The following is a 24107-nucleotide window of genomic DNA, read 5'->3' on the forward strand; positions in this document are numbered from 1 at the left end:
TGGGAAAGTAATTTAGTAGAATAAGACTAAGGAAACTAGCCTTTTGCAAGATCTTTAATCTCATGGTGTACAGGCAGCATAAGTTACCTAACGTTTACCACACTGACTTTCCCCCTGCCATTCCTAGTTAAAAGCCAGCCTCTTCTTTCCGGAAATGTACTACTAACCACCCTCATTGGATCAGAATGACATATGCCAGTGTTGAAATAGCACACTGTACCCATCAGCATTACAGCTATCACATGCTAATAAAGATAAATAAAATACCCATAAATAACACATTTACAATTTATGATAAAATAAACTACAAATTTATAATTAATCAATTAATTGATTAACAGTTAATACGAAGAAGATTGCCTCTTTTCCCTGTCAGCAGGAACCCGGGTTACTGGTCTTTTCATATCTTCTTTCCAGCTAAATGATCAGTTCTTTCGGTTTTTTTTTTTTTTAATCCATTTTTTATCTATTTTCAAGCCCCGGGTTTTCTCTTTATCCTCCTCCTGACCCCATGTTTCTGCTTCTTGATATCTATTTTAAAATGTACTCTGTCCCTTCCAACTTGCTATGGAAGTGTTCGCATAGGGATGCCTGGGTAAAAGACCCCTTTCATCCTTGTGGGGGGTGGTGAATTGTTTAGTTGCTGTCTCTAATTGGTTACTCTTTTCCTTAGTAAAAGGCAACTATATAGTTCATCTTATTTTTCTTTGCAATAAAGCCAAAGGAGGATGGTCAGCTTTTAAAACTAATATTTTACTTGTTACCTTAAAAAAAAACCCACAAAAACCATAATTTCTCACAGCGAAGCACATATTCCTGGGCCAGGATCCTCTGCGGCAGAGGATGTAGTTTAGTACAAGAGTGTTTTTCCCCAGGTAAAATGCACAATGCGTTGGGTTTGATCTCAAGCCGAAGGGCGGAGGGGGTTCCTCTCTGGTAGCAAGCTTGTATTTGCTGCAGTTGAAAATATTCAAAGTGCTCGTGATTACTGTATAACCTGTTGGTAGGAATTTCATTTTCTTTATTGCAGAGGCGCCCACACAGATTCCTTCCTTGTGTTTATATATAAAACGTTCCCTCAGGTTCCCAGCCATCTCGCTTCTGTATCTTTCTCTGTGAAACAAGACGACAGATCAGTCCTGAGAGGCAATGGAACGTGGGCGAAGAGAACAAACACAGGACGGGGCAGAAGCCTTTCTGCAGAGCCGGATGCCCAGTATGGGCATCTCTGCAGACTCCTGTGCTCCCTCCACCCCTGCTGAGATGATGCACTGGGAAAACACGCTCTCTCCCCTGGATTCCTCTCTGTTGGTTTATAGCTGGGAAAACGTTGCCCCGGGTCTAAAATATCTGCCCGAACAGCCTAGCTCTGATGAAGGCTTTCTCACAGGCTCTCGGCTCCCCGCGGGCGCTCCCCGCCCTCCGCTGCCAGAACCTTGGGGATGTGCCTAGACCGGGCGCAGAGCACGTCCCAGCCAACTGAGAGCAGAACAAACCCCTGGCGAACCGCCAGGATGCTCCCTCCCAGCCACCGCTCCCCCCCCCCCGCCCCCGCCAGCGCCTTTCCCCCCTCTATACAATACAAGATCGTCCTTCCTCAGTTCTCTTAAATCACAGCCCAGGGAAACCTCCTCAGAGCCTGCAGCCAGCCACGCGCCAGCATGTCTGGGGGCAAATACGTAGATTCTGAGGTAGGCTTGGGTGAGGGCGCGCCTGCTCCAAAGTGCCTGCTTTTGCTATCTCCCACTCCAAATGCTCGGGCTGCTTTCCTAGCCCCAGCCCTCTCTCCACCTTCACAGCACTCGAGCTGGCACCGCGGCGGAATGGGCTGGGTGGGGAGGTGAAAAGCTAGGAATGTCTTAGGGCTTCCTTCTGCAGAGGGGACCGATGGAGCCAACGGGGGGAAAAGAAGGAGGGATCCCCGGGTACTGTTTTGAGAGTCCGCCAGACTTTAGAAAAGTTTTCCAGATGACACTGTTCGCGGTCCAGCCCCTACCTACTGGGAGGTTTAGAACTGGTGCTGTGTGTGTGTGTGTGTGTGTGTGTGTGTGTGTGTGTGTTTTCGGGTTAAGGAGATTCTTTTGCTCGCAATCCTGAGGACAGTCCCCGACAGGAGTCTAAAGTGGCTAGCCTGGGCGGCGGCATGCATGTATTACACTTAGCAAAGTTCTCGAGAACTTCAATAATTCTGCCCCTGAGAGGCCCGAGGGAGTTCCGAGGTTGGGGAGCCTCTTTCCTCACAAGTACCACCGCCATTGTCAACTACTTCTTGGCACTCAGGTGAACTGAATGTGGAGACCTCGGTTCCCAAATAGACTATGGTTCAGGCTGGAGTAGACAGCCTAGGAGTGAGATAAGTAAGGGTGGGTTAGGGAGCCCTTCAGGTGACATTTCCTTCTGGGGCATGGGAGCAGGGGTGAGGGGTCTCAGAACATGCCTCTGCTTAAAGAAGTGTGTTAGGTCATGGCCCACTCGTTCATCCCCGTCGGCCTAAGGAAAACCATAGAGCGGGGTGTTAACGGGGTAGGGGCCGCGGCGGGTTCGAGGGAGAGCACGGAGGGGCTGAGAAGATCGGACCATTAAGTCTGTCAGTATGGTCTAGAGGGATCTTGGTAATGCTGGAAGGGATCCTAGGACAGCGTTAATGGTTCAGAGGGGGACAGTGGAACAGGTGAGGTTGTGGGGACGTGGGTGGCCTGGCTGAGAAGGAGAAGGAATACAGAGGAGGAGACCTAAAGGGAACCCCAGCCCCTGGGCTAGGGAGCCAGGGACGGGAGTCGCGGGGAGCACAAGAGCCCATGGGGCTTCGCCCTGACCCCTGGTGGCGGGCGCGGGAGGCAGGCGCTCCCTGCCTGGTACCGAGGGGTGTGGTGTCCTCCTCCGTCCTCTTAAAAGCTTGCAGCGCTGGAGTTTTCTGTGTGCAAAGCCTTTCTCCTTGGAGGCTGAAGCTCGCAAAAGTTGAAGCTCCAGGCTCCCCGCCACAGCCAGGCTGACTCTTGACTCTTGTTTTTCTTTCTGAACTTTTCTTCCCACCGCTGTTGCTGCCCTCCCCTGGCTTGGCCGGTTGCCCTCACAGGGACATCTCTACACTGTTCCGGTCCGGGAACAGGGCAACATCTACAAGCCTAACAACAAGGCCATGGCAGACGAGGTGAATGAGAAGCAAGTGTATGACGCGCACACCAAGGAGATTGACCTGGTCAACCGCGACCCCAAGCATCTCAACGACGACGTGGTCAAGGTAAGCACTGGTTGCTGTCTGGGTCCCAAAGGTTAGTCTCACAAGCTTTGACAGACTGGCACTGGTTTTGGGTTTTGTTTTTTTTGTTTTTTTGTTTTTTTTTTTTTGACCTTGGCTGTGTGTGAACCCCTGTGGGTCCACTGTCAGAAATGTCACATCTGCCTGCCTCCTCCTGCTCATAAGTTTAGCAGGAATTTCTCAGTTGTGTGGGGGGGGGGGGTCCATAGAACCTCAGCCACAAGTGCCCCAGCACACACATGCAAATTATGTGGGAAGGGAGGATGATTATGGTCCATTGACAGGTTAAAAGTCCCATTACAGGTCCTTCACATGCTGGTGACATAATTGTGTGAGACTTTGTGCCACTGGTGAATATCAGAATGCAGAATGAGCATATTCCTTGAGCTAAATCATCTCAATGATAAGCTTAAGATATTAAATGAGTGAAAATGCTTAAAACTGTAACATATGCAGATGTATGTACATATTTTGTTTGTATTGTGTGTGTATGTGTGTGTGTGATGTTTTAATTATAAAAACACAGCACATGTGCATGGTTAAGCCAATTTACCAAACTGAAGATCATTTCCACCTCTTGACTTCTGGATCTAGTTAAATGTGTGCGTCTGTGGTGACAGCCAAGGTCAGCCTGCCCTGGGCTAAGAGAACTCGGGTTTGCTGTTCCATTTTACACTTTCAAGATGTACCTGTTGGGCTTTAAAATACATTGCTTTCATGAGTTGTAGGCTACCGTAGACTTGACACGGTGGTCTGACTTTCATTATCATTTTGGTATTTAAATTTGACCCTTTCAACAATTCTGGCTCAAGGAATTTATTGTCTGAAGCCCAGTGGGTTGAGAAATCCTGGACCTGAGCTGTCATTGGCTTGGTTTCCTCTGAGTGGCCTGGAGGGCCAAGGAAAATCCTAGCTTCAGGGGTTCCAGTGGGAAGAGGCTGTCCTGCCCAGCCTCTAATTCACCACTGAGGAGGTGACACTGTTTCCACCCACAGCCTCCTATCTATGGATGGGAGGAGCTCCAATACAGTTTCACCTTTATGAATAATATATCTCAGAAAGAAAAATGGCTTAACCTACAACCACAGGGAAAGTGTACCTGTCTAAATTGACTCTTTTGCTTTGCTGGTAGAAGGAAAGGAAAATTGAACCATTTTCTCCTGGCCACAATGTGGAATATTTAAAACCAGCAATGAAGGCACCTCATAAATTGGAAGTTAGGATTGCTAAAAAATCCATTTATTAGCCACACTTCCTTAAAGGGGAAAGAGCAGTTTGCTTTTCACCCTTCTTGTGCTGCCTTGGTCGAAGAGGGAGACTCCAAAGATAAAACAGACTTTAGGATTTCAGATCCGCTCCCTTCGATGGAACCTCCCTGTTGTTGCAGTGTGGATTCCCAGGAGCCAGCTAGCCTCCTGGGATGAGTCAGAAAGGCCAGCAGTGTGGATGTGGGTCTCCACACAGAGCATGACTAAGTGGAGAAAGACGGCCCCACTGGGAAAAGAGACTTCAACACAGATGGAAAAAAGGCATAACAGGCTTGGGGGAAAAATGGCAGTTTACAAAATATTACGCCAGAAGTGAGTGTGGGGATCCTCAAATTAGAGAGATTAGAAGAGCTACAGCAATACCTGCCTGCTTGCTCACAGAAAATAAAGAAAGTGAGGCAGACAAGAACAATCTAACCTTGGGGAAAGAATTTGGCAGGATTTAAGCAGAAGTTCTGCCCAGGAGGATATCTTCAGAAGACACTTGTTTTGCAAAAAAAGACCCTGGGCTACCTCTGCTTGTTAGCCTCTCCCCTCCCCCACAGAGCTAGCTAGAAAAATTCTATCTATTTCTATCTGCCAGTGTCTGGCCAGAGTGCCCCAGCTCTTTACTGGTACCTTTTTATCCAGCTGAAAAAACACAACTAAACAAACCCTCTAGGTAGAGAAGAAATGGGGCCCAGATTTAAGATATAAGGATCAACATAGTGCATCGTCCCAATCCTTTCAGTCCTGTGCATCAAGGGAGGCATGGAAAGGCTCCAAAGCCTGTGTGTTCTACACTTGGACTTCAGAGCATGATCGCCTAGCCCTCTGCCAACAAGCATATCAACTTAAATAGAGAATTGATTGCCAATATAACCGTTTTCATATAGAGGCTTGCCACTCCACATTACGGTTTATTTACATATACACAAAGTATTGTGATTTGAATGTTTTTTTTAAACTGCTTTTACTCAGGTAGTTAAACCTTGGATCCATCACTCTTTCCTCCAACATTTATGATGTTTATTCATTTGCTGATTACATGTGATTAGAATTTGAAATTTAAAAGGCATTAAAATATATGATTTCTTACTTTATTCATAACCATTCAGTTTATTACATTATTGGCATGTGTTAGGCTAGATTCTTGCTGTTTAATCCTTAAAATAGACCCAGCAGAAAAAAGTATTACTGTTATTAAGACAGAAAAGATATGTGCACATTATTAAAATCTCAGCCGTGATGTCCACCAGTTGCTGCCACAGGGAGTCACACTAATGGGTCCTTTAGCTTTGCCTTGACTACCAGAACACATGCAGCTCAATTGTTTATTTTATTAGCACAATTCATTTGCTCTCTCCAACAGGTGATTTTGTGTTCTTTGTCTCTGTCTCTGTCTCTCTCTCTGTCCCTCTCTCTGTCTCTGTCTCTCTCTCTCTCTGTCCCTCTCTCTGTCTCTGTCTCTGTCTCTCTCTCCTGGCATGCACTAATATACGGCTACATTGTAAACCCCACTGTCATTTTAGAAATACACTTAATATATTCTATATAAGTCAAAGTAAGCAGAACTGCATATTTCAGGATAAAACTGTTCTCAGAAACTGATGGTCGCTGATACTGTAAAGGAAGATGTTGCAGGAAGAGCATCAGGTGGGTAGAAGATTCACTAAAAATACTTTAGTGGAGAGAGTCAAGGGGCGCACGCAATCTGGCCTGCGTGGGGGGGAGCAATCTGCACGCCATAGCTTAGCAGGGCAGAAGGATGAAAGGAAGGAGAGGAGACTGATACATACTGTATTTTGAGCACATCCTCTTCCATACCTCCTTACCCTCCACCTTTCCACCCCTCCCTTCCCAATTGTTTTCTTTGTTCCCCTAAACACTTCCATGTTTTTATTTTAATTTAAAGTTTAATCATAATTTTAAGTTTTTGAGATTATCTTCACATTTCCCTCCCCCAATTCCCTTTCCTCCTTCTAACCCCTCCCATTGTAACCCTTGGTCTTTTCTCAGATTCATGGCTGCTTTTTCTTTAAACGCTGTTACATATATGTGCACATATATTTCTAAATATGGACATATAGCCTGCTCAGTCTATACAGTGTTATTTGTCTGTGTGTGTTCTTCTCAGGGATGACCATTTGGTACTAGATGACTAACTGGTGTGCTTTTACCTGGGAAGACTGTTTCTCCCACTCTCAGCATTCTTTGGCTGCCTATAGTTTTAATCTAGGCCTGAGGCCTTATGAGCATCCCCTATTCCTCAGCATCTCTATTGATGCCATCCTTGCTAAGGTCTTCTTTAGGCAGCCATGTTGGTGAGGTTTCATGGGCCTTGCGACTCTGACATTTCTAGAAGACACAGTGTCACACAGCACACTACCTGTTCCTCTGACTCCTCTCATCTTTCCACCCCCTCTTCCACAACAGCCCCTCAGTATTAGATGCAGTTGTACCGTGCGAATTTTAATATCTCACTTTAATTGGAATCTAGGGGTTCATGTGGCAGAGTGGAAGAAAGGGGCAATGAGAGATTATAACCAAGCAGCAGAGCCCTGAATCTCATACTCAGTTGAAGATGGTAGGCTCCCAAGCCAGCAGTGGGGGGTTGTTTCAGAATTTAAGTACAGAATTGATATGAGATGCTGGAGTTTTGGGAAAGACTCAGGTGAAAGTATAGTGCTGATATCACCGTGCTCCGTAAAATGAAAGGCTGAAATACAAGTAGTCCACAACGCTTGGCAGTTCAACCTGATTATTCAATTTTCGAGGCTACAAAATTAAAACAAATTCAGTAGGAACTGTTCTTCAAAAATGCGAATCTTGACCTTTTCCATTCTAGAGATAGATAGCACAATGCTCTCTTGTGAAGCTGGGCAGTGGCAGTAAGCCATAGCTACCAGATGACCACACAATCACAGGAAGAAATAGCCACCAATGCTACAGGGTACCATATGGCTGGCTGGTCTATGGTGTTCAGTGGGTGAGGTCTGTTCAATGCATCTTTGACTTGAAATATTTGCAACGTATAATGGACGTAATTAAATTCAATCCCACAGGATTTTCAGGAGCATCTGTATTTACTCCATGGTCTGGATGTGACATGAAGCAAATGGTACATGTACTAAGGATAGAATCATCAAAGCACAAAACAACATAATTTATAAATGGTACATATACTAAGGATAGAATCATCGAAGCACAAAAACAACATAATTTATGGGAATACAATAGCTAGCAACCTAGTTTCTAGTCCCCCTTTTGGACATTAATAAAATATTAAGGGTTAATGAAGTTTAAAATGTTTTCCATAGTTTCAAAAGGTGCTCAAGACCTTTTGAAACGTACCACCAAAGAAGAACAGACAAGATTGCATAATTTGTCGCAGATAATTGTCATGGGGCAGAAATGGGTTTAGTAATCTTGGGATTAGCACTGAGACAAATCAGAACATCTGGGAGAAGGTCTTTGTCCAAAAGTAGAAATATTTGTTTGCGACTTTCTCTCCTAAAACATAAACATAATTACCCATGTACAAGCTCGGCTTTCATTAACCATGTGTGTGGTGGGCAGAGCAATACCAGTGAGCTTTTCTCTATCATTCTTTTATGTGAGGAAAAACTCTAGAAGTTGTGATTGATACCAGATAAGAATTACCTATAAAATTAAGCCACTTTAATTCACATAGAATCAGAGCACTCTTCTAACATCATGGTGGGCAACCTTTTCTGTTGGAGTTGATAGACATTTTGCTTCTTTGTTTGCTTATGGCGCTTCTTAATATAGTAATTCATGTTCCTCCATATCTGAAATCATGCCTGAAATTCAGGATGTCCAGTTTATAAGCTTGCATCCTTGACTGAAGCAAGATACTAAAATGAGAGACATTATTTATTCCTAAGCATATGAAGGGATTTTAAGTTCAGCCAACAATTATACATAAATATCATATATAATAGTTTATGTTTATATATTAATGCATAATATACTATATATTATATGTTCCAGGTATACTACATATATTATATTTTAATTGCTTCTTTAAAAGTTGCCCTTTTTCTTATATCCATCTCTTTACTAAGGTCAAAATACAGTGAGGAATTGTTTGTCTAAGCTCTGACTAACTGAATAAAAATCTGTATTTCTTATTATGACATATTATACTATTTATTCTTGAATTATGAAGGGTCCATAATGTGGGATATTTTTCCACTAGCAGCAGTGCTGGCTACATTTTCAAGAGGGTTTGAGTTATGAACAGCTGCAGTAGGAAACAGGACCCAAAAGGTCCAGATTTCAAAAGCCACCTGCTCATGCATCCTGTCCACTCAAGTGTACACAATAGCAGGTCCCTTCTAGCTCTTTCTAGTTTGCTGTAATTTGAAACAGCAGTTCTCTATGATTGAATTCCCAGATAGAGATGATTGCCAAAGAGAGGGGCCTGTGTCCACTGACCTATGGGGCTCTGGATCCTTCTATGACACTGTATTTACAGTAGGGAGAATAAATGCCTATAGTATAGCTTTTGCCAAGATGCATACATCCATTCTTCTGCTCTGGAGAACCTGCATGGATGTCTGTATATGTAGACATATGCACTCTCTGGAATTGTTTGTTACATGATATGCATTGTATATAAGATAATATATGCATATATATATAAAGGTTTTATGATGTCAATGAAATATCTTTGCAAGGATATATTGTTTTTGAAAGATATAAATGTCTTTGAAAACAAGTAGTGAAAAAGCTCCTCACTCTTACAAAGTGGCCCAGTGTAGGGAATTCAGGGATGTTCTGGCATAGTAGAAAGACCACCATGCTAATAAAATACTTTTAAACAGTGTCCTTTTTGGATTCTCTAAAATTGTGATTGAATTGCATTAAATATTGCAGTTAATATTTGATCCTCTCTCTTCACATATTGGCTTTTTTTTTTCTATTGAAGATTTGAAACCTGAAGTCTCTGATAAATTGATAGTCTCTTTCCAAACCCAGGAACTTTTGCAGATTTAGTTAAGGGGTCAAAATCACTCAAGAAATTCTTAAAACTCTAGAGCCTGGGCCTGCCCTGATCTGTGAACGTGGAACGTAAAGAAGGCAGGCCTGTGCATCGACATTTTCAGAGCTTCACATGATCAATTCTAAACCTGAAGACAGGTTTAGAAATAGTTCTGCCCAAGTTGGCTTATGATACACACTCTGTCTTCTATCCCTTGAGAACAGATGAGTCATGTGGTAGAGTCTGTTTATTTGTTTGTTTGTTTGTCTCTTTGTTTTGTTTTGTTTTTGACATTTTTCCCTGACAGCACATTATTTGAGGATCTGGACATTTTTAAGCTTGTCAGAGAACTTTGAAATGGCATGGATTTCTCCCAAGTCACCCTTGCTCAATGGCTTTCCATCTTTTGAGGTCATTTGAGTTTAGAGCCAACTGGAATCCCAAAGCCCCAGAGTAACCGGAATGGGGCAACCGTAAGTTCCATGTTGCCCTATCCCAGATAACACTGCTCAGTCTTGAGCAACCAGGATTTTCTTAACTTTGGGCCTCTAATAATAGTATTCCTCATTTCATAACCACAAGTGCCTCAGTTTGGAAAAGAAAAATAAAAATGCCTTGGCAGCCATCTGTGACTGCTTTTTATGCCTGAAATACAGTAGTAGCCATCTCAAACTCCTCTACCTCACAGATGGCACAACATTTTCACATTCCCTGTGTCCCTCCTCGACACTCTCTAGGGTCAGGCCTTCCCTGACTATCATCATAACCAGCAAGCTGCCCTGTCATGTGGATGAGCAGTTCCTAAACTCAGTGTACCTTGTTGGATTCTTTCCAGGAATCACAGGGTTAAATGGGATGACATTCCTCCATCCCATATTTTGTCAGTGACTCAATCAAAAGATCAAAATGTTTAAAATCACTTTACTATTTTTCAGCTAGTCCAGGAAACATGAACCAGCATACTTTCACATGAGCCATTGTTTAGGGAGGGGGAAATGCTTTTGAATGCTGTCTTAAAGGAAATCTGCATGATCAATGTACTGGGTGAGTACCAAGGGATTTCTCCAGTAGAACAAAGTTCCACCTGCAGAGAATACCTATTTCCTGCCTCTCACAGAAACTGTGCTGATGGTTCAGATATAAAATACATCTTGCTTTCTTTATTGAGCCTCACAAAGAAGTCTCTCGTTGGTCATTACTTCACGGGAAGTGCATGTTCTTAAAGGTACAAGCATATTTCCCCTTAACCATTGTTGCCTACTCTGGTAATTAAAAACTAGGCATTTTTTAACTTTGAGGAGACTTAAATAGGTTTCAGTGGAGTGTATCCAGCAGGAATGTAAAAGGTAAAAGCTTAAAGCTACATTTGGTATACGAACCTTTTCCAAGCCCAGGAACAACATTTTACTATAGCTAGAGATTGACAGATCCAACCCTAGATGTTTGCATCCAGAGATTATACTGGGTGACGTAAGGTGCAGATACCAAACACAAGTCCATTTTCCCGTTTACAATGAAAGACACTGAGAACAAATTGTGGAAAACAAGGTAACTGACGGCAAACAAACAAAAAAATTAAATGTCCCAGACTGGCCACTTGCTCCGTGCTAGGCTAGGCTGCATACACCCCACCTCCACCTTCCCCCACACATACTTCTATAGCAAAGTGCTGCCCTGTATGCGTACCCAGCCAGGCTTAGGCATTACCTGAGTAGCTGAGTCACAGCACCCATCTGCAAGACTGTGGGGCAGCGATGATCACATAGATATTTCAGAGGAAGACTGTATAGCTGGAGGGTAGGCAAGAGTCAGGCACAAAGCAGAGAGGGCTTGTCCATCTACAGAGTCAAGTGTGCCTTGGCACAGAAGGGATTCCCACCCGGAGCAGCCAGGGAGCCGAAGGTGCCTGGTATCAGGGCAGTTCCGGGTCGCCAGAGCCACCAGTAAAACCAGCAGCCAGTTCAGCAGCCACTGTCTTTGTATCTTTGTAAGGTGTCAGTGATCCACAAAGGGCCTTGGGGCCACAGAGTTGGCTGATGGTGCAAGCACCCTGGTGCTAAATACCTGAGTAGAAGGAAGTGGGGGATGGGAGGCCCCCTCCAGCCTTTCCTACAGCTCAGCTCCTTGATGCTCATTTGACTTTCTCTTCCAGTGGTCCCGTGAGAGACAAGCTTGCTGTCACTGCCACCATCGCACAGGTTGCTCAGAATTGCGCAGGCAGAAATCAGGCATGTCCGGGTTAGAACGCAAGAGTGGGATTCAAAAGCTTAGGCTCCTAACCACTGCTATCCCAGACCCCTCTGTAGCACTCCAGGGAAACACTAGTGCTATGGAACAGCTGAAGTATGTGATGGCAGCCCAGCCTCACACTGAGCACACAGGGGTTTTTTTGGTGCGGTCTTCTACGTCGGGAGTAGCAGGCATATCATTGTCAGACCTGACTCTAGGTCATGGCAGGTCGGTAAGAAAGAAGAAAAATGGATGTACAAACCGACATAAATTCCCAGACATACACGTTCAGGGGGAGGTAGAGGGCACTACGTTGTAAAGGTCAGAGGTGAGCTCAAACTCCTGGGGCATCTCAGTGAGGGGAAGCAGAACCAAAGGTGTTGACTGGAGAGCATTTAAAGAGCAGGGATCACCCAGGCTGCTGAGAGAACTTAGGGTGGGGCTTCTCAGGCTGGCTATGAAGGGTAAACATGAGAAAACACCAAGGCAGGCCCCAACACGCACAGAGCCGTGCTTCTGAATGTTCTCAGCTTGCCGACTCCTTCTGTATAGACATACGTGCCAGGGAGCCATACATTGTGGAAACAGGAAGCTGTTCCGATAATCTAAGTTAGATGCTGGTAGGAGAAAGGTCCACTGAGTTCTGCAGGGAGTTGCTCGGACACTTTCTCCCTGGGAATTACAGATTTGTTCTCAGAAACAAATGCCAGAAGCAAAGGCAGACTTAACTAGTGCATTCTTACAAGGCAGCATCAATCCCTTAGAACGACTAGAATGTTCCGTCAGCCGGGCCTCACGTTTTGCCTTCCCAAGACTGTTAGCAGTTGCATGTGGCTAGAAGTGTGCACCCCAAGATATGCCAAGGCAAGGGAACTACATTTGTTAGAATCATTCCTCATTATCCTTGTTGATTCAACAGATAATCCTTTCTTGTTTGTTCCTCAAAACGTCAGTTTGCTTGGTTTGGGAGGTTGTTTGGGGGGAAGAGGGAATGAGGGCAAGTAAAACATCATTGAAAACAGTTACAGCCCATCTCCCAGATTACAACGCCCTTCCATTTTTGTAGTTAAACAGCATGAGAATGAGTTGTTCCCATAAAACATGCTCAAGCGATACTTAGGAAAACCAGATCCCCACCAGACCCAGAGAACATGAAGTCTCAGAACACTAGGACCCAATCACAGAGCTACAAGCTTCCTGGAGCAGTAGCTTCAGATGCTTGTGCCTCATGAGCATCAGCAAAGTCTGCTCTTTACTCTAGTAGCTGCAGGTTCACTGCTGAATCGTCCATAGCTTTCTTTCACTGTTCACCAAAACAAAAGTGAGTTCATCTCTTTCTTCTTGAGAACACTGGTCTCTCTCCCCCTCTCTCTCCCTCTCTCTCCCTCTCCATCTCTCCTCTCTTTTGCCTCATCTCATCCCTGAGTTCTGCAGAATAGGCCCTCACTTCTACAGTTGCCCCAAACCTCCAGGTGGATCCCAGAGCCCAGCACTGAGTAGGCACCAGAGACTAAATTGAACCAACGCCAATGACTCAACTTCCTCAGCTAATTACATTTTTGGTTGTTTTGTTTTTATGAAAAACACAGTGGAATAGCATTATCACCTGGCTTCCTCTGCAACTTTTATCTGTATTGACTACAGTTTGAAACCTTGTAATAAAACAAACATCTGAAACAATAATAAAAATGTCTCCCCTTCAAAAAAAAAGTCTATGAAGAGAAGAAACATGCCTTCTACTTGTGTACATGCTCATACACACACAAATCTGCACATGTTTGTAAAACCTGTGTGTATTTCAACAAGTACTTTTCAATGTTATTCTAAAATTATTTTGACCCCAGGATTAGCAAATGTAACTACATCTTCCTTGAGCCTTCTTGGGTTGGCCTCCTCCTGGGGCTCCACAGATCAAGGCTAAGCTCCAGCATATCTCAGGCACATTCCCAGGATGCCATTGGCTGCTATTGGCTTCCCCATTACTTCCTTCACTCTTGCTTTATCACTTGGAGATAATAAGCATGCAGAATTTGAGGCTTGACTCGCTTAGAAGATTGGAATGGCCAAGCACTATTCTAGCAGCAGGGAAGGTTCCCTTTACACTAAAGCTGGTCTCTTACATAGTTCTCAGAGAAAAGGTAAAATTGAGTAGGCAGATAAACTAACCAACTAATCAACCAACTAACCAACCAACTAACCAATCAAGTAACTAACCAACCAACTAACTAACCAACTAATTAACTAACCAACTAACTAACTAACACCCAGAAAAGACAGAAGATAGAACTTGGGGGTCCGCTGTTAACTGCTTCATTACTGATGTCCAAGCCACATACATTGAAAACTGGGCTTTTATCTCGGATATCTGACCCAATATCGTCCCCTGTAATAGTTGATATATTTACTATAATATGTCTAAGGACCAGCTGCAACAGGATGTATGTGAAATATCTGCACTATGTCAGTTAAAAGTATATAGAAAGAAGAACCCTCAAAAAAGAATGTTGAAGTGTAATGAGAATGGTGGATATGTGACTTTGTACCAGACATGCAAGCCAAAATCACAATCTTAGCACTTATGGTGTTCTGTCAGAGACTGGAGTAGACAAGAGAGCTTTCACCTCAGAAATAACACCAGTTATGATAACCTTACTGACATCTGTGATAAAAATAAAACCAACTTGTTTTGGTAAATTACAGGCAGCCTGTAAGAAATAATGACATATACAAAACACAGATGTGTGAAAGGATTAGAAATAAGATACATAGTGAGAATCAGATAATTAAACATAAAAATAAAATGACATTTTGGTCATTTTCAAGGAAACATGTGGTTTGGAAGGCTGATATACCTTTTGAGCATAGTAGACTAGAACTCTCTACCATAATAATCCCACTGCCCTTGGGACCAAGACCTTTTTGGAAACTAGTGTAAACATTCCCTTAATGGATGAAGACAAAGTTCCTTGAGCGATGGTAGACACAAACTAACCCTGTCAGTTGTTCCAGAACATTGGACAACTCTGTAATTAAATGATGTTTCAAAGCATGCATGATTTGATATCTTAAAAAGAATGCCACCTTTCAAGATTCTTTACCTTACTGTGTTATACACTGCTAGGGTATGGGCTCCTATTTTGATCTTGAAAGGGTGTGAAGATTCTGGAGGAACCTTAGAGGGGAGCACAAGGCAGGTGGTCAGGAGGAAGGAGAAACCCCCAATGGAGAGGGGGCTGTTTGGAGTCAGTGGTGTTTTGGGAAAGACCATGGAGTGAGAGCTCTCTTTGCTTATTGTCAGGTTACTAGAAGGCCTACAAGAGAAATATTACCCAGACGTAGTCATCATTCAAGAAAAGATAAGGAGAAAATGCTTCCAAGTAATAACAGTGTTAATCCCAGGAATGTGTCACAAGAAGTGGCTTCCTGGTGGTTGTGTGTATTTCCTTACTTATCTAGACAACTTCTCAAATCTTTCTCCATCCTCTACAATTACAGATTGGTGTATGACATCATTCTCTCACACATCCTACCGTGGACATACAAACACCTTTATCTATTTCAGCAGAATGCCCAATTTGCTGGAGTGCAGCTTTGGTGCAGCTTTGCTTTAGTTGGTGATGGAGAACACCCAAAAGCAAAACACTGGGAAAATGCATGCATTGTAGTGAGCAAAAGGTCAGCATGAAGCATTATCTGTATGGCAGACCCGCCCTCCACTCCTCCTACACAGCACATACTCACAGTGCTTGCTGCTTGTATAAACCCCATTGTGATAGAGCCTTGAGCTGTAACCTCATGAGAGGGTGTAGCTTGCACAAAGAGGCTCTTCACCTGACCTCAGTTCATCTGGAGCACATTTTTAAAACACTGCACATTGATATATAGAAAATCTGATTAATTATTCTGTGGTAGGGCCCAGGTTCCATGGAGTCTTCCTTTATAGCGCCAAGATGCAGCTAACATACAGTCAATTCATTTCAGACTTGTTTAGACTCTCAGAACTTATTAATAAAAAATGCATCACAGTAAGGTTTTCATAAGCATAAAGGCATTAAGGTAAATATTACTTCACTAGCTCCTTACTGGTGGTGGGCAGGAGGGTCTTGGCCATCTTACTGGAATATAATGTTTTCTGCTGTAGCTGCTATATGAGATATACTTTACATGCAGAGTGGAGTTCCTGCTAGTTATAAAATCCAGCTATGGGTCACCTCTCTTCTCCTGGATTATCCTTGTTTATCCCACAAGAGCACAGCCTGTTGTTCATACCACCAAAATGTTATGTCCAGCTAATTTTCTTAAGTGCATTGGAGCTTACAACTCACATCCATTATTCTCCTAAAAGTGCTGTAAAACTCCTGCAATGTCAGGAGGCACGGGGACCGTCAGAGAATCTTCACCAGGCAGGGACTCCCATGTTCTCTAGTGCCTTACAGAGAAGAGACTCCAAGTCACTGACAGACATTTCCTGAAGCCCGGCATTCCTCAGAGCAGATAGGGAAACTGATTCCCAAAGTAGATTTTAATTCCAGTCCTCTTTTGGACACATCTCTCGAATGTTCTTTTGGGCCTTGGCTAAGTCCTATCTACTGCCTATGTCTATAACAATAAAAATTTAGAAATAGACAATTCCTAAGTCACTTTTATTTTTAACAATTTATATAATTCAAGTAGGCCAACATTTATTCAACAATAGAAGCTCCCGAATGCAAAGAAAGAATGTTGAAAGACTTCTTGTCAATAAGTAGTATATATTTGTTTATTTCTTGAGATGGGGGTTTTACTAAGTAACACAGGGTGTCCTGTGACCTTTGATATAGACAAAGCTACCCTTGAATTTAAAGAAATCTACCTGCCTCTGCCTCCTGAGTGCTCGAATTAAAAGCTTGTGCCACCATTCCCAGCTAACAATCAGTAGTATTTTTATTACACACTTCCTAAGTTTTTCCATCCTTGCACTTAATGCTGCAACTGTGGTGCTTAATTAAATCATCGTTGAAAGACCGAGCTCACAGGAGGCCTGCTAAACATATATGTTCCACAATGCACAATGGGTTCAGAAAACAATCCAGGTTCAAATTCATTTCATTCTCCAATCTCCACTCTAGACTTTGCATGCTTCTCTTTTACTGTGCTTGACTCCAAATTGGCTGCTTGGGTTCCCAAACGAACCAGAATTCCATTCCCCAAGTTGGCTCCAAACCTTCAAGATTTCTTTTTCCTCATTTGCAGCTAGCCAGTTCATCTAAGTTCATAAGGCAGAGAGGCAGAATTGTAACTTCAGTTAGAGCAGTGGTCTAATGGACCTGACTGAATAGAAAACTCATAGACTTTATGAGGCCAACAGTTGTCAAATTCACCTAGTTCATGTGGCCCCATTTCTGGAGCTTTTTTAAGGCCCATCTGTGAGCAATAGGATCGGATGACTAAGAGGCAAAGGAAAGGCAGTGTTACTTTGAGTCATATTTTCCTGTCAGGGAGTTGTAAAGTTTGTTTCTCTCCAACTGACATAAAGTTTAGCATTTAAAGGCCCACAGAATTTTAATCCCATCACTTAGCACCCCAGCTGTGTGACTCTGAAGGTAAACAGGGAGTCTCTAAAGTTCTAGACCAACTGATCTGTCCTAGGGGACTCATCAGCCCTCACAAGCAAAGCTACACCAAGACATGTAGGTCTGAATCCAAATGTTCATAATAACACACAGAACTAAATTAAGCCCTCTTCCTTGCCATTGCTCGGCCTATGTTCACACTTTCACCAACATTATACCTGGATTGAAAAGAAATGGATCATTTTCGGAGAAGTCAGTTTCTAATCAGTGAACCAGAAAAATAGCACATTCAGAACTGTTTCTTAAAGGGGAGTCCATCAAAACAGTGAAGAGGAGCTGCAATGCACAAATGTCTGTTGTGATGGCTGGAATGAGAGCGGTGCCCATAGGTTCTGTTTAAACATCTGTTTCCAACTTGGTGGATCAGGTTACAAGCCCAGCTGATGCTCCTGAGCTATGCCTGCCTGATGCCAAGTTCTCCCCATCCCCATGATGGTCATGAAAGCATAAGCAAGTTGCCAATCAACTGCTTCATTTCATCGTTTTCCTTGGTCATGGTGTCCCTTCAATTCATTCATATATTTAATGAAGACTGATCTACGATCTGCCACATTTCAGAAATGTGGAGTCTGCTAGCAGAAACCATACACACACACACACACACACACACACACACACACACACACACACACACACACACACACACACAATTACCTAGAGAGTGATAACCAAGGTGGAAGAAAAGGTTCAAATAAGCAATCACTGTGAAATTAGGATGAGACCTTTGAGGCAGGATAAGACATAAAAGTAGCCAGCTGAGAGTGATGGGAGAAAAAAGCCAAGCATCCCTTGTAACAGGAATGGGCCTGGCAGACATTATCCTTCATTCCTCAAGGGTCTATAAGCTTGTGATCTGGAATAAGGGGGAAGAATGCCTTCCTCTCTTACCTAAAAGTAAAAGAGTGCATCCCAGGACACTGCCCTCCCTTGTGGTAGTTCCTGGGTGAATCTGCAAAGCCATTGCTCACATTACTGTGCCCCCTTTCAGTGACAGCACCAGCCCGTTGACCCTGAGCTGGCTTCCTTTCCTCATTCCATTTATTCCATCCTCGAAAAGTAGATGCTTCCCAAACATTACATGTATAAATAAATGTCCCCAGAAGGTCACTGCAGAGCAAAGTAAACATCCCTGCAACAAACAGACATCAGTGTGGGCTATACGTACCCCTAAAGCCAAGGACTACCTCATCACAGGGTAGCAGTCTAGGGCAGCAGTCTCAACCAGGTGCAATTTTGCTTCCCTTCTAAGAGGACATCTGGCAATGTCTAGAGATGATGTTAACTTGTCACAATTTGAAGGATGTCACTGGCATCTAGAGAGTGTACTTTAAGAGCACTGATAGCCATACTACTGTGCACTTCCAACAATAATGGCTCATCTAGGCCCAAATACCAATCTTCCAATTATGGCCTGTGTGAAAAACCCCATTGTAAAGGTCAGGGGCTCTTACATAAAGTGTTAGTTCTGTACAATGAGCTGTGATTCTTCTTGCAAGGATGCTAGTCTGTATCCTCTCCCCTGTTCGCCAAGCAGCATTTGGGCCTGCAGAGATTTATCTCATTCATTTTCTATTTGTTTAATAAACAGACTAGAAGCACTGGAGGGAAAATATGCCTGCACTGAGGTAAAATTAATGTTGTTTGTACCACTCCCTTGACTGAGCTGAATGGTAGGAAGCAACAGCTGACACCAGAAAGGGCACAGCAGCACCTGAAAAAGGAGTTCACAGTCTTTAAAAGGCTGTGACTCAGAAACATTTAAGGGACTAAAGGAGTGGCCTGAAAATGGCAGACATTTCTGCTTGTTATATGTTGATAAAATATTAAAAGCCTTTTTTAAAAAAAAAGTATGGTAATATTCATATCTGTCCCATGACATGCCCAGAAGCTTAAGGAATAATAAACATCAAAGTATAAACACAGAATTTAGTGAGCAAGCCAGACCCCAGATGAGCCTTCTAATTGAGTGTCTGCACAAAATAAGATTTCTATATATTTAATGAGGCAGGCCTTCTCTATTGGGGACAGCATTTACCATGAATCCTCCTGTTAGTCTTCCTTTGGCATGGCAAACACAAGTGTGTAGTGCAATCATTCTTTTCTGCCCAAGTTCACTAACACACACTGTCTAGTTTCCTATCTCTGGCCTTTTCTTGGTCTATTTTTATGCTGTTGTCTGTTCTCTGTCACCGGTTTGATGACACTCAGCATCAACAAGTGGCACCAAATGGACACCAGGAGTCTGTGAGAAATAAAAGGCATGGAGAGGTGCTCAGCCTGCTTTGTACAGAGATATCTGCAACTAGACACTTTGTGATAAGGAAACTGAGGTATATAGATTAGTTGAGAAGACTCTTAGCCAGCTAGCCTTGATTATACAGTATGGTTCTAGGTTCCCATCTAGGATCTCCTTAAGAAAGAGTAGGCCACCTATTTAAAGTAGTGTGAAAATGGAAATCCCCAAACCCTGATACTCAAAATAGGTTTTGAAACTTTAAGGGAGATGTATAATCATTTTCTAGGATTCCCTCCCCCCGTCAAACCATTATAAGCTGGTGACTTTAAAGCAATATATATCCACTGTCCCATGGACTGAAGGTGAGGGGTCCAAAACACAAGATGATAGCAAGGCCATGTTCCCTGTGAAACCTCCTGCTGAGCTCTGTCTTTTCCTTGTTTCTTGGCTTGCTGAACGTTCTTGGTAGTCCTTAGATGGCAGCATCTTAACCTCATTCCATCATCACTGGCCTTCTCCCTGAAAATTGGGGTCTTAATTTAGCTTATAATGGGGACACAATTCAATGCATGGCAAAAATAAACACCTGTGTTCTTAGACCAGGGATGTTCAGCCTACAGTAGTGAAGTGTGATGCAAACCTCAGAATATATCGTACTCCTTCATGAGCAAGGCATCTGGACCAGTGCTCCTCAGACAGCCAGCACCATCCTAGACATCTTCCATATATTAACTATTAAATACTTTGAATATCCCTGTGGAGCTGACACCATCATACCTGTTTGTTTGAAGGAAGGAACCAAGGCAGGAGCAGATTAGCAGTTTATGTGACACTACGCTGCCATGAAAGGGGGCAAATACAGCCTTCATGTCATAGAGATGAGCAATGTATCACACTTCAAAAACAATATATACTGTTGCATTCATTCAGATCTGCACATTGAGGTTTTGAGATCATCTCTGCTAACAGCTTTGTGTTCTTTTCCCTAGACTTTCTGTATCAGATTCAGGCTGGAGAAAGACACCTAGATACCCAACCCAAGGTCATAGACTAATAATCCTGATTCTAGATGCAGAAATTTGTACTTTCCCAGTATCCTTCAGAAATTTGAAGTCTTTTATTGGTGTTTGAAAACCTGTCCCTCCGGAATAAAGGAGAAATAAAATGCTCTGGGGGAGAGAGGTGGTGAGAGGGAGAGGGACAACAGAAAGGAATGACAGCTCACTCCCCTCCTCCCAACCACCAAGGCTCTGATCAGGAAAGAATAAGATTACTGAAGACAGAACACAAGGAGGGGAGATGGTGGCCAATTTCAAGTCCAGGTTTCTCACTACAGACCTTTTCCTGCCCCATAATCTACACTCTAAATACTTTATTTTTCATTAGTTACTCTCTGGATTTACATTTGAATGTTATCCCCTTCCCTCACCCTGCTTCCATCCCCCTTCCCCCTCCACTTGTCTTCAGGAAGGTGCACCCACTCCCTCCTAATCACCCTATTCACTCCAATGCCTTGGCATTCCCCTACATTGGGAAAATGTGCCCTCCCTGGACCAAAAGGCCTCTTCTCACATTGATGCCAGACACTGCTATCTTCAGCTACACACATAACTGGAGCAATAGGTCTCTCAATGTGTGCTCAATGGTTGGTGTTTTAGTCCATGGGAGTTGTGGAGGGTTTGGTTGCTTGATAATGTTGTTCTTCCACTGAGATTGCAACCCAATTAAGCTCCTTCAGTCCTTTCTTCAGTGCCTTCATTGGGATCCCCATGTTCATTCCAATGATTAGTTGCAAACATGCTCAGCTGTGTCTATATATCTGTGGCAGAGACCCTGAGGAGGCATCTCTATCTGGTTCCTGCCAGTAAGTACTTCTTGGCATCAGTAATAGTGCTTGGGTTTGGTGGCTGTATATGGGGTGGATCCCCAGGTGAGACAGCCTCTGAATGATCTTTTCTTCAATCCCTGCTCCTCTATTTGACCTTGTATTTCCTCCAATGAATGTTTTGTTCTCCCTTCTAAGAAGAACTGAGGCATTCCCATTTTGGCCTTCCTTCTTTTTGAGCTTCATAAGGTCTGTGGATTGTTCTTGCGTATTCAGAGCTTTCTGGGGTTACTTCACTTACACTCATCTTGTGCTAAAGCTCTGCTTATACATCCTTTTTCCCCTGCTCCCCAAGACACTGTCCTGGAGACCTCTGAAAGATGACGTTTTTTCATATCTTCCACTGAAAAGCAGCAGGCTTCCAGGACAAAAACACAAAGCAATGCTCCTATGCCAGATTTATATTCCTCTAAAGTATGGGTGGGTCACTGAGGAGACTGTGGGCATTTATAACATAATCTGGACCCTCTGCCTTCAGCACTGGCTGTGAGAGCACCACAGCCTCTTGCCCAGTGGTGCCAGTTTTGCTCAGTAAAATCTGTTTCTGAGAAAACACATGGGAATTACGGAAAAGTTCCTGTGTTCTGGTAGCATTTAACTGTTCTTTCTCATCCTCCTCTATACCCACATACATGCTCAGACACAATATTATTCCATTGGCTTCAAAGGCCTCTCAACATGTTGGAAATTTGTGTGGGAACAGAGAAGGGAGTTGGAAGTTAGAACGCACGCTCTCTCTGTGTGACTAGATTTGGTACACACATCAGAATTTTTTAAATATGCATTGAATTTAACAAATACATTGGTTTTTTATTGAATATAGAGTGATAAACATACACAATTTCTACTGCCTTTTTAAAAATAATGATCATGAGAATTTATTTTTGAACAATAATTCATGTCTGTAGTAGGTTGAAATTAAGGAAAGCTTTTACTGAGAGTGTTTCTATTCACTTACTCATTAGCATCCAGGTGCCATCCAGCATATGAGGAAATCACAGTAGGAAGAAGAAAGGAAGCCAGGGCCAGAAGGCCCAGAGATTACAGCATAGATATAACAGGGCTGTCGTTAATTGTAAGGAGCCCTGATATGCTCTAATAAAATTTATCACTGAAGAGAGAAAGTCTGGTTTAAAGTGGAAGCCCTGGGGGAGGGGGCTGGAGAAATAGCTCAGTGGTTAAGAGAAGGTAAAGCTCTTTCAGAGGATGCAGGCTCAGTACCCACCATCCCTATTAGATGGCTCCCAAAGCATACTGCACCCTTTCTACCTCTGTAGGTACCTGCACTCATGTACAGACCAGCATACAGACATACAGACAGGCTTTTAGTCCTCGCACTCAGAAGGCCAAGGCAGGAGGATTTTCAGTTCAGGACTAGCCTGAGCTATCTAAGGAGATCTTGTCTGAAATAAGAAAAGTGCAGACCTCAGACCCCGCTCCAGGAAGTCTGACTGGAGTGAGAACATATGTTCGAACCGTTTTCCCCCTTTGAAGATCCTCTTGCCATATTACTCATCTTGAGAACTTCTGAAAATAAAGACCCATAAAGCAGTGCATTTGGAATATTAGATTTAAGGTCTAGATTTGGTTGCCTGGGTGCTTTTCTGCATATCTGACATTTAGGCAGGATTCTCCAGAAAGACAGAACTGATGGAACATATGTAAGAGAAGATTTATTAGGCTGGCTTGCCGAGTGGTAGTTGCGTATTCTAACAAGAATCTGCACACTGGAAAGGTGGAGGATCCAGTAGCTTCTCAATCCAGAAAACTGGATACCTCAGCTGCCCCAAAAAGGTGCTAAACTAGCAGAAAGATTTCTGAAGAGCAGCTGGTATCCTGTCCACATCGGAAGGACAAACAATCTGGAGTTGGGAACACTTAGGATGGAGCAAGTGTTAGCAGACAGTATTGCTTTCCCTTCAGATCTACTCATTTCTCAATCACCATTGGAAGGCACCACCCAGCTTGAGCCAGTTAATCCTCTTTGCCCAAGGTGTGGGTTAGATTATAAACACTATGTTAACTGTAAATCCTATTAAGGTAACAATTAAGACCAACGATCAGATTTGGTTATAAGCTCAAACCGTTTGAGGCATATGGGTGGATAGTGTTACACAAACACTGAAAAAAGGTCTACTTATTTTTTAAAATTATGTGCAATGTAGAAAGTTTAAAATGATGTATCTCCTTCTCGTGTGCTTATGTATTTTAGCCTCAGCACAAAATTTTTAGAAATTATGTATCTACTCACTCTACATGTTTAATATAGGTATCAAAGTTGAGTTGTCTAATATAAAAGACATACAGTAAAAAAAGGGTAACATGAAAGAGGCCCGCTTTAGAATCAGATTTATTGTCTAACCCTTCATATCCGATTATCACCAGATTTAGAAATGTATAGCAACAAACATCCATCATTGTATACTTGCGGCGTGGTGTGCCTTAGCGAAGAGGTTGCTCGGGCTCTCATGAGGTGCAGTCCATCTGGCAGAGCTATACCCTCCCAAAGCCAAGATCCGGGAGGTGCCTCATCCGGACTCATCGCCGTGGTTGGTGACTCATCCTTGCCTCTTAAACTGCTGGACTGAGGTTTCTCAAGAGCTGATAGCCAGGGCCTCCTCTAGGTCTCGC

The 24107-nt window shown here is 43.2% G+C and overlaps 1 protein-coding gene across 1 annotated transcript in view; it reads left to right on the forward strand.

Annotated features, from left to right (window-relative positions):
- Positions 1-1585: 1585 nt before the first annotated feature.
- CAV1 (caveolin 1) overlaps positions 1586-24107 on the forward strand; it is a 31750-nt gene continuing 9228 nt past the window's right edge. Inside the window, exons 1-2 of the mRNA XM_080936160.1 lie at positions 1586-1691; positions 3077-3241. Coding sequence (XP_080792286.1) covers positions 1662-1691; positions 3077-3241 — 195 coding nt within the window. The 5' untranslated portion in view covers positions 1586-1661. The remainder of the gene's footprint in view (positions 1692-3076; positions 3242-24107) is intronic.

Source organism: Micromys minutus (genome assembly GCF_963924665.1).
Source record: "Micromys minutus genome assembly, chromosome: 23".
Lineage (NCBI taxonomy): Eukaryota > Metazoa > Chordata > Mammalia > Rodentia > Muridae > Micromys > Micromys minutus.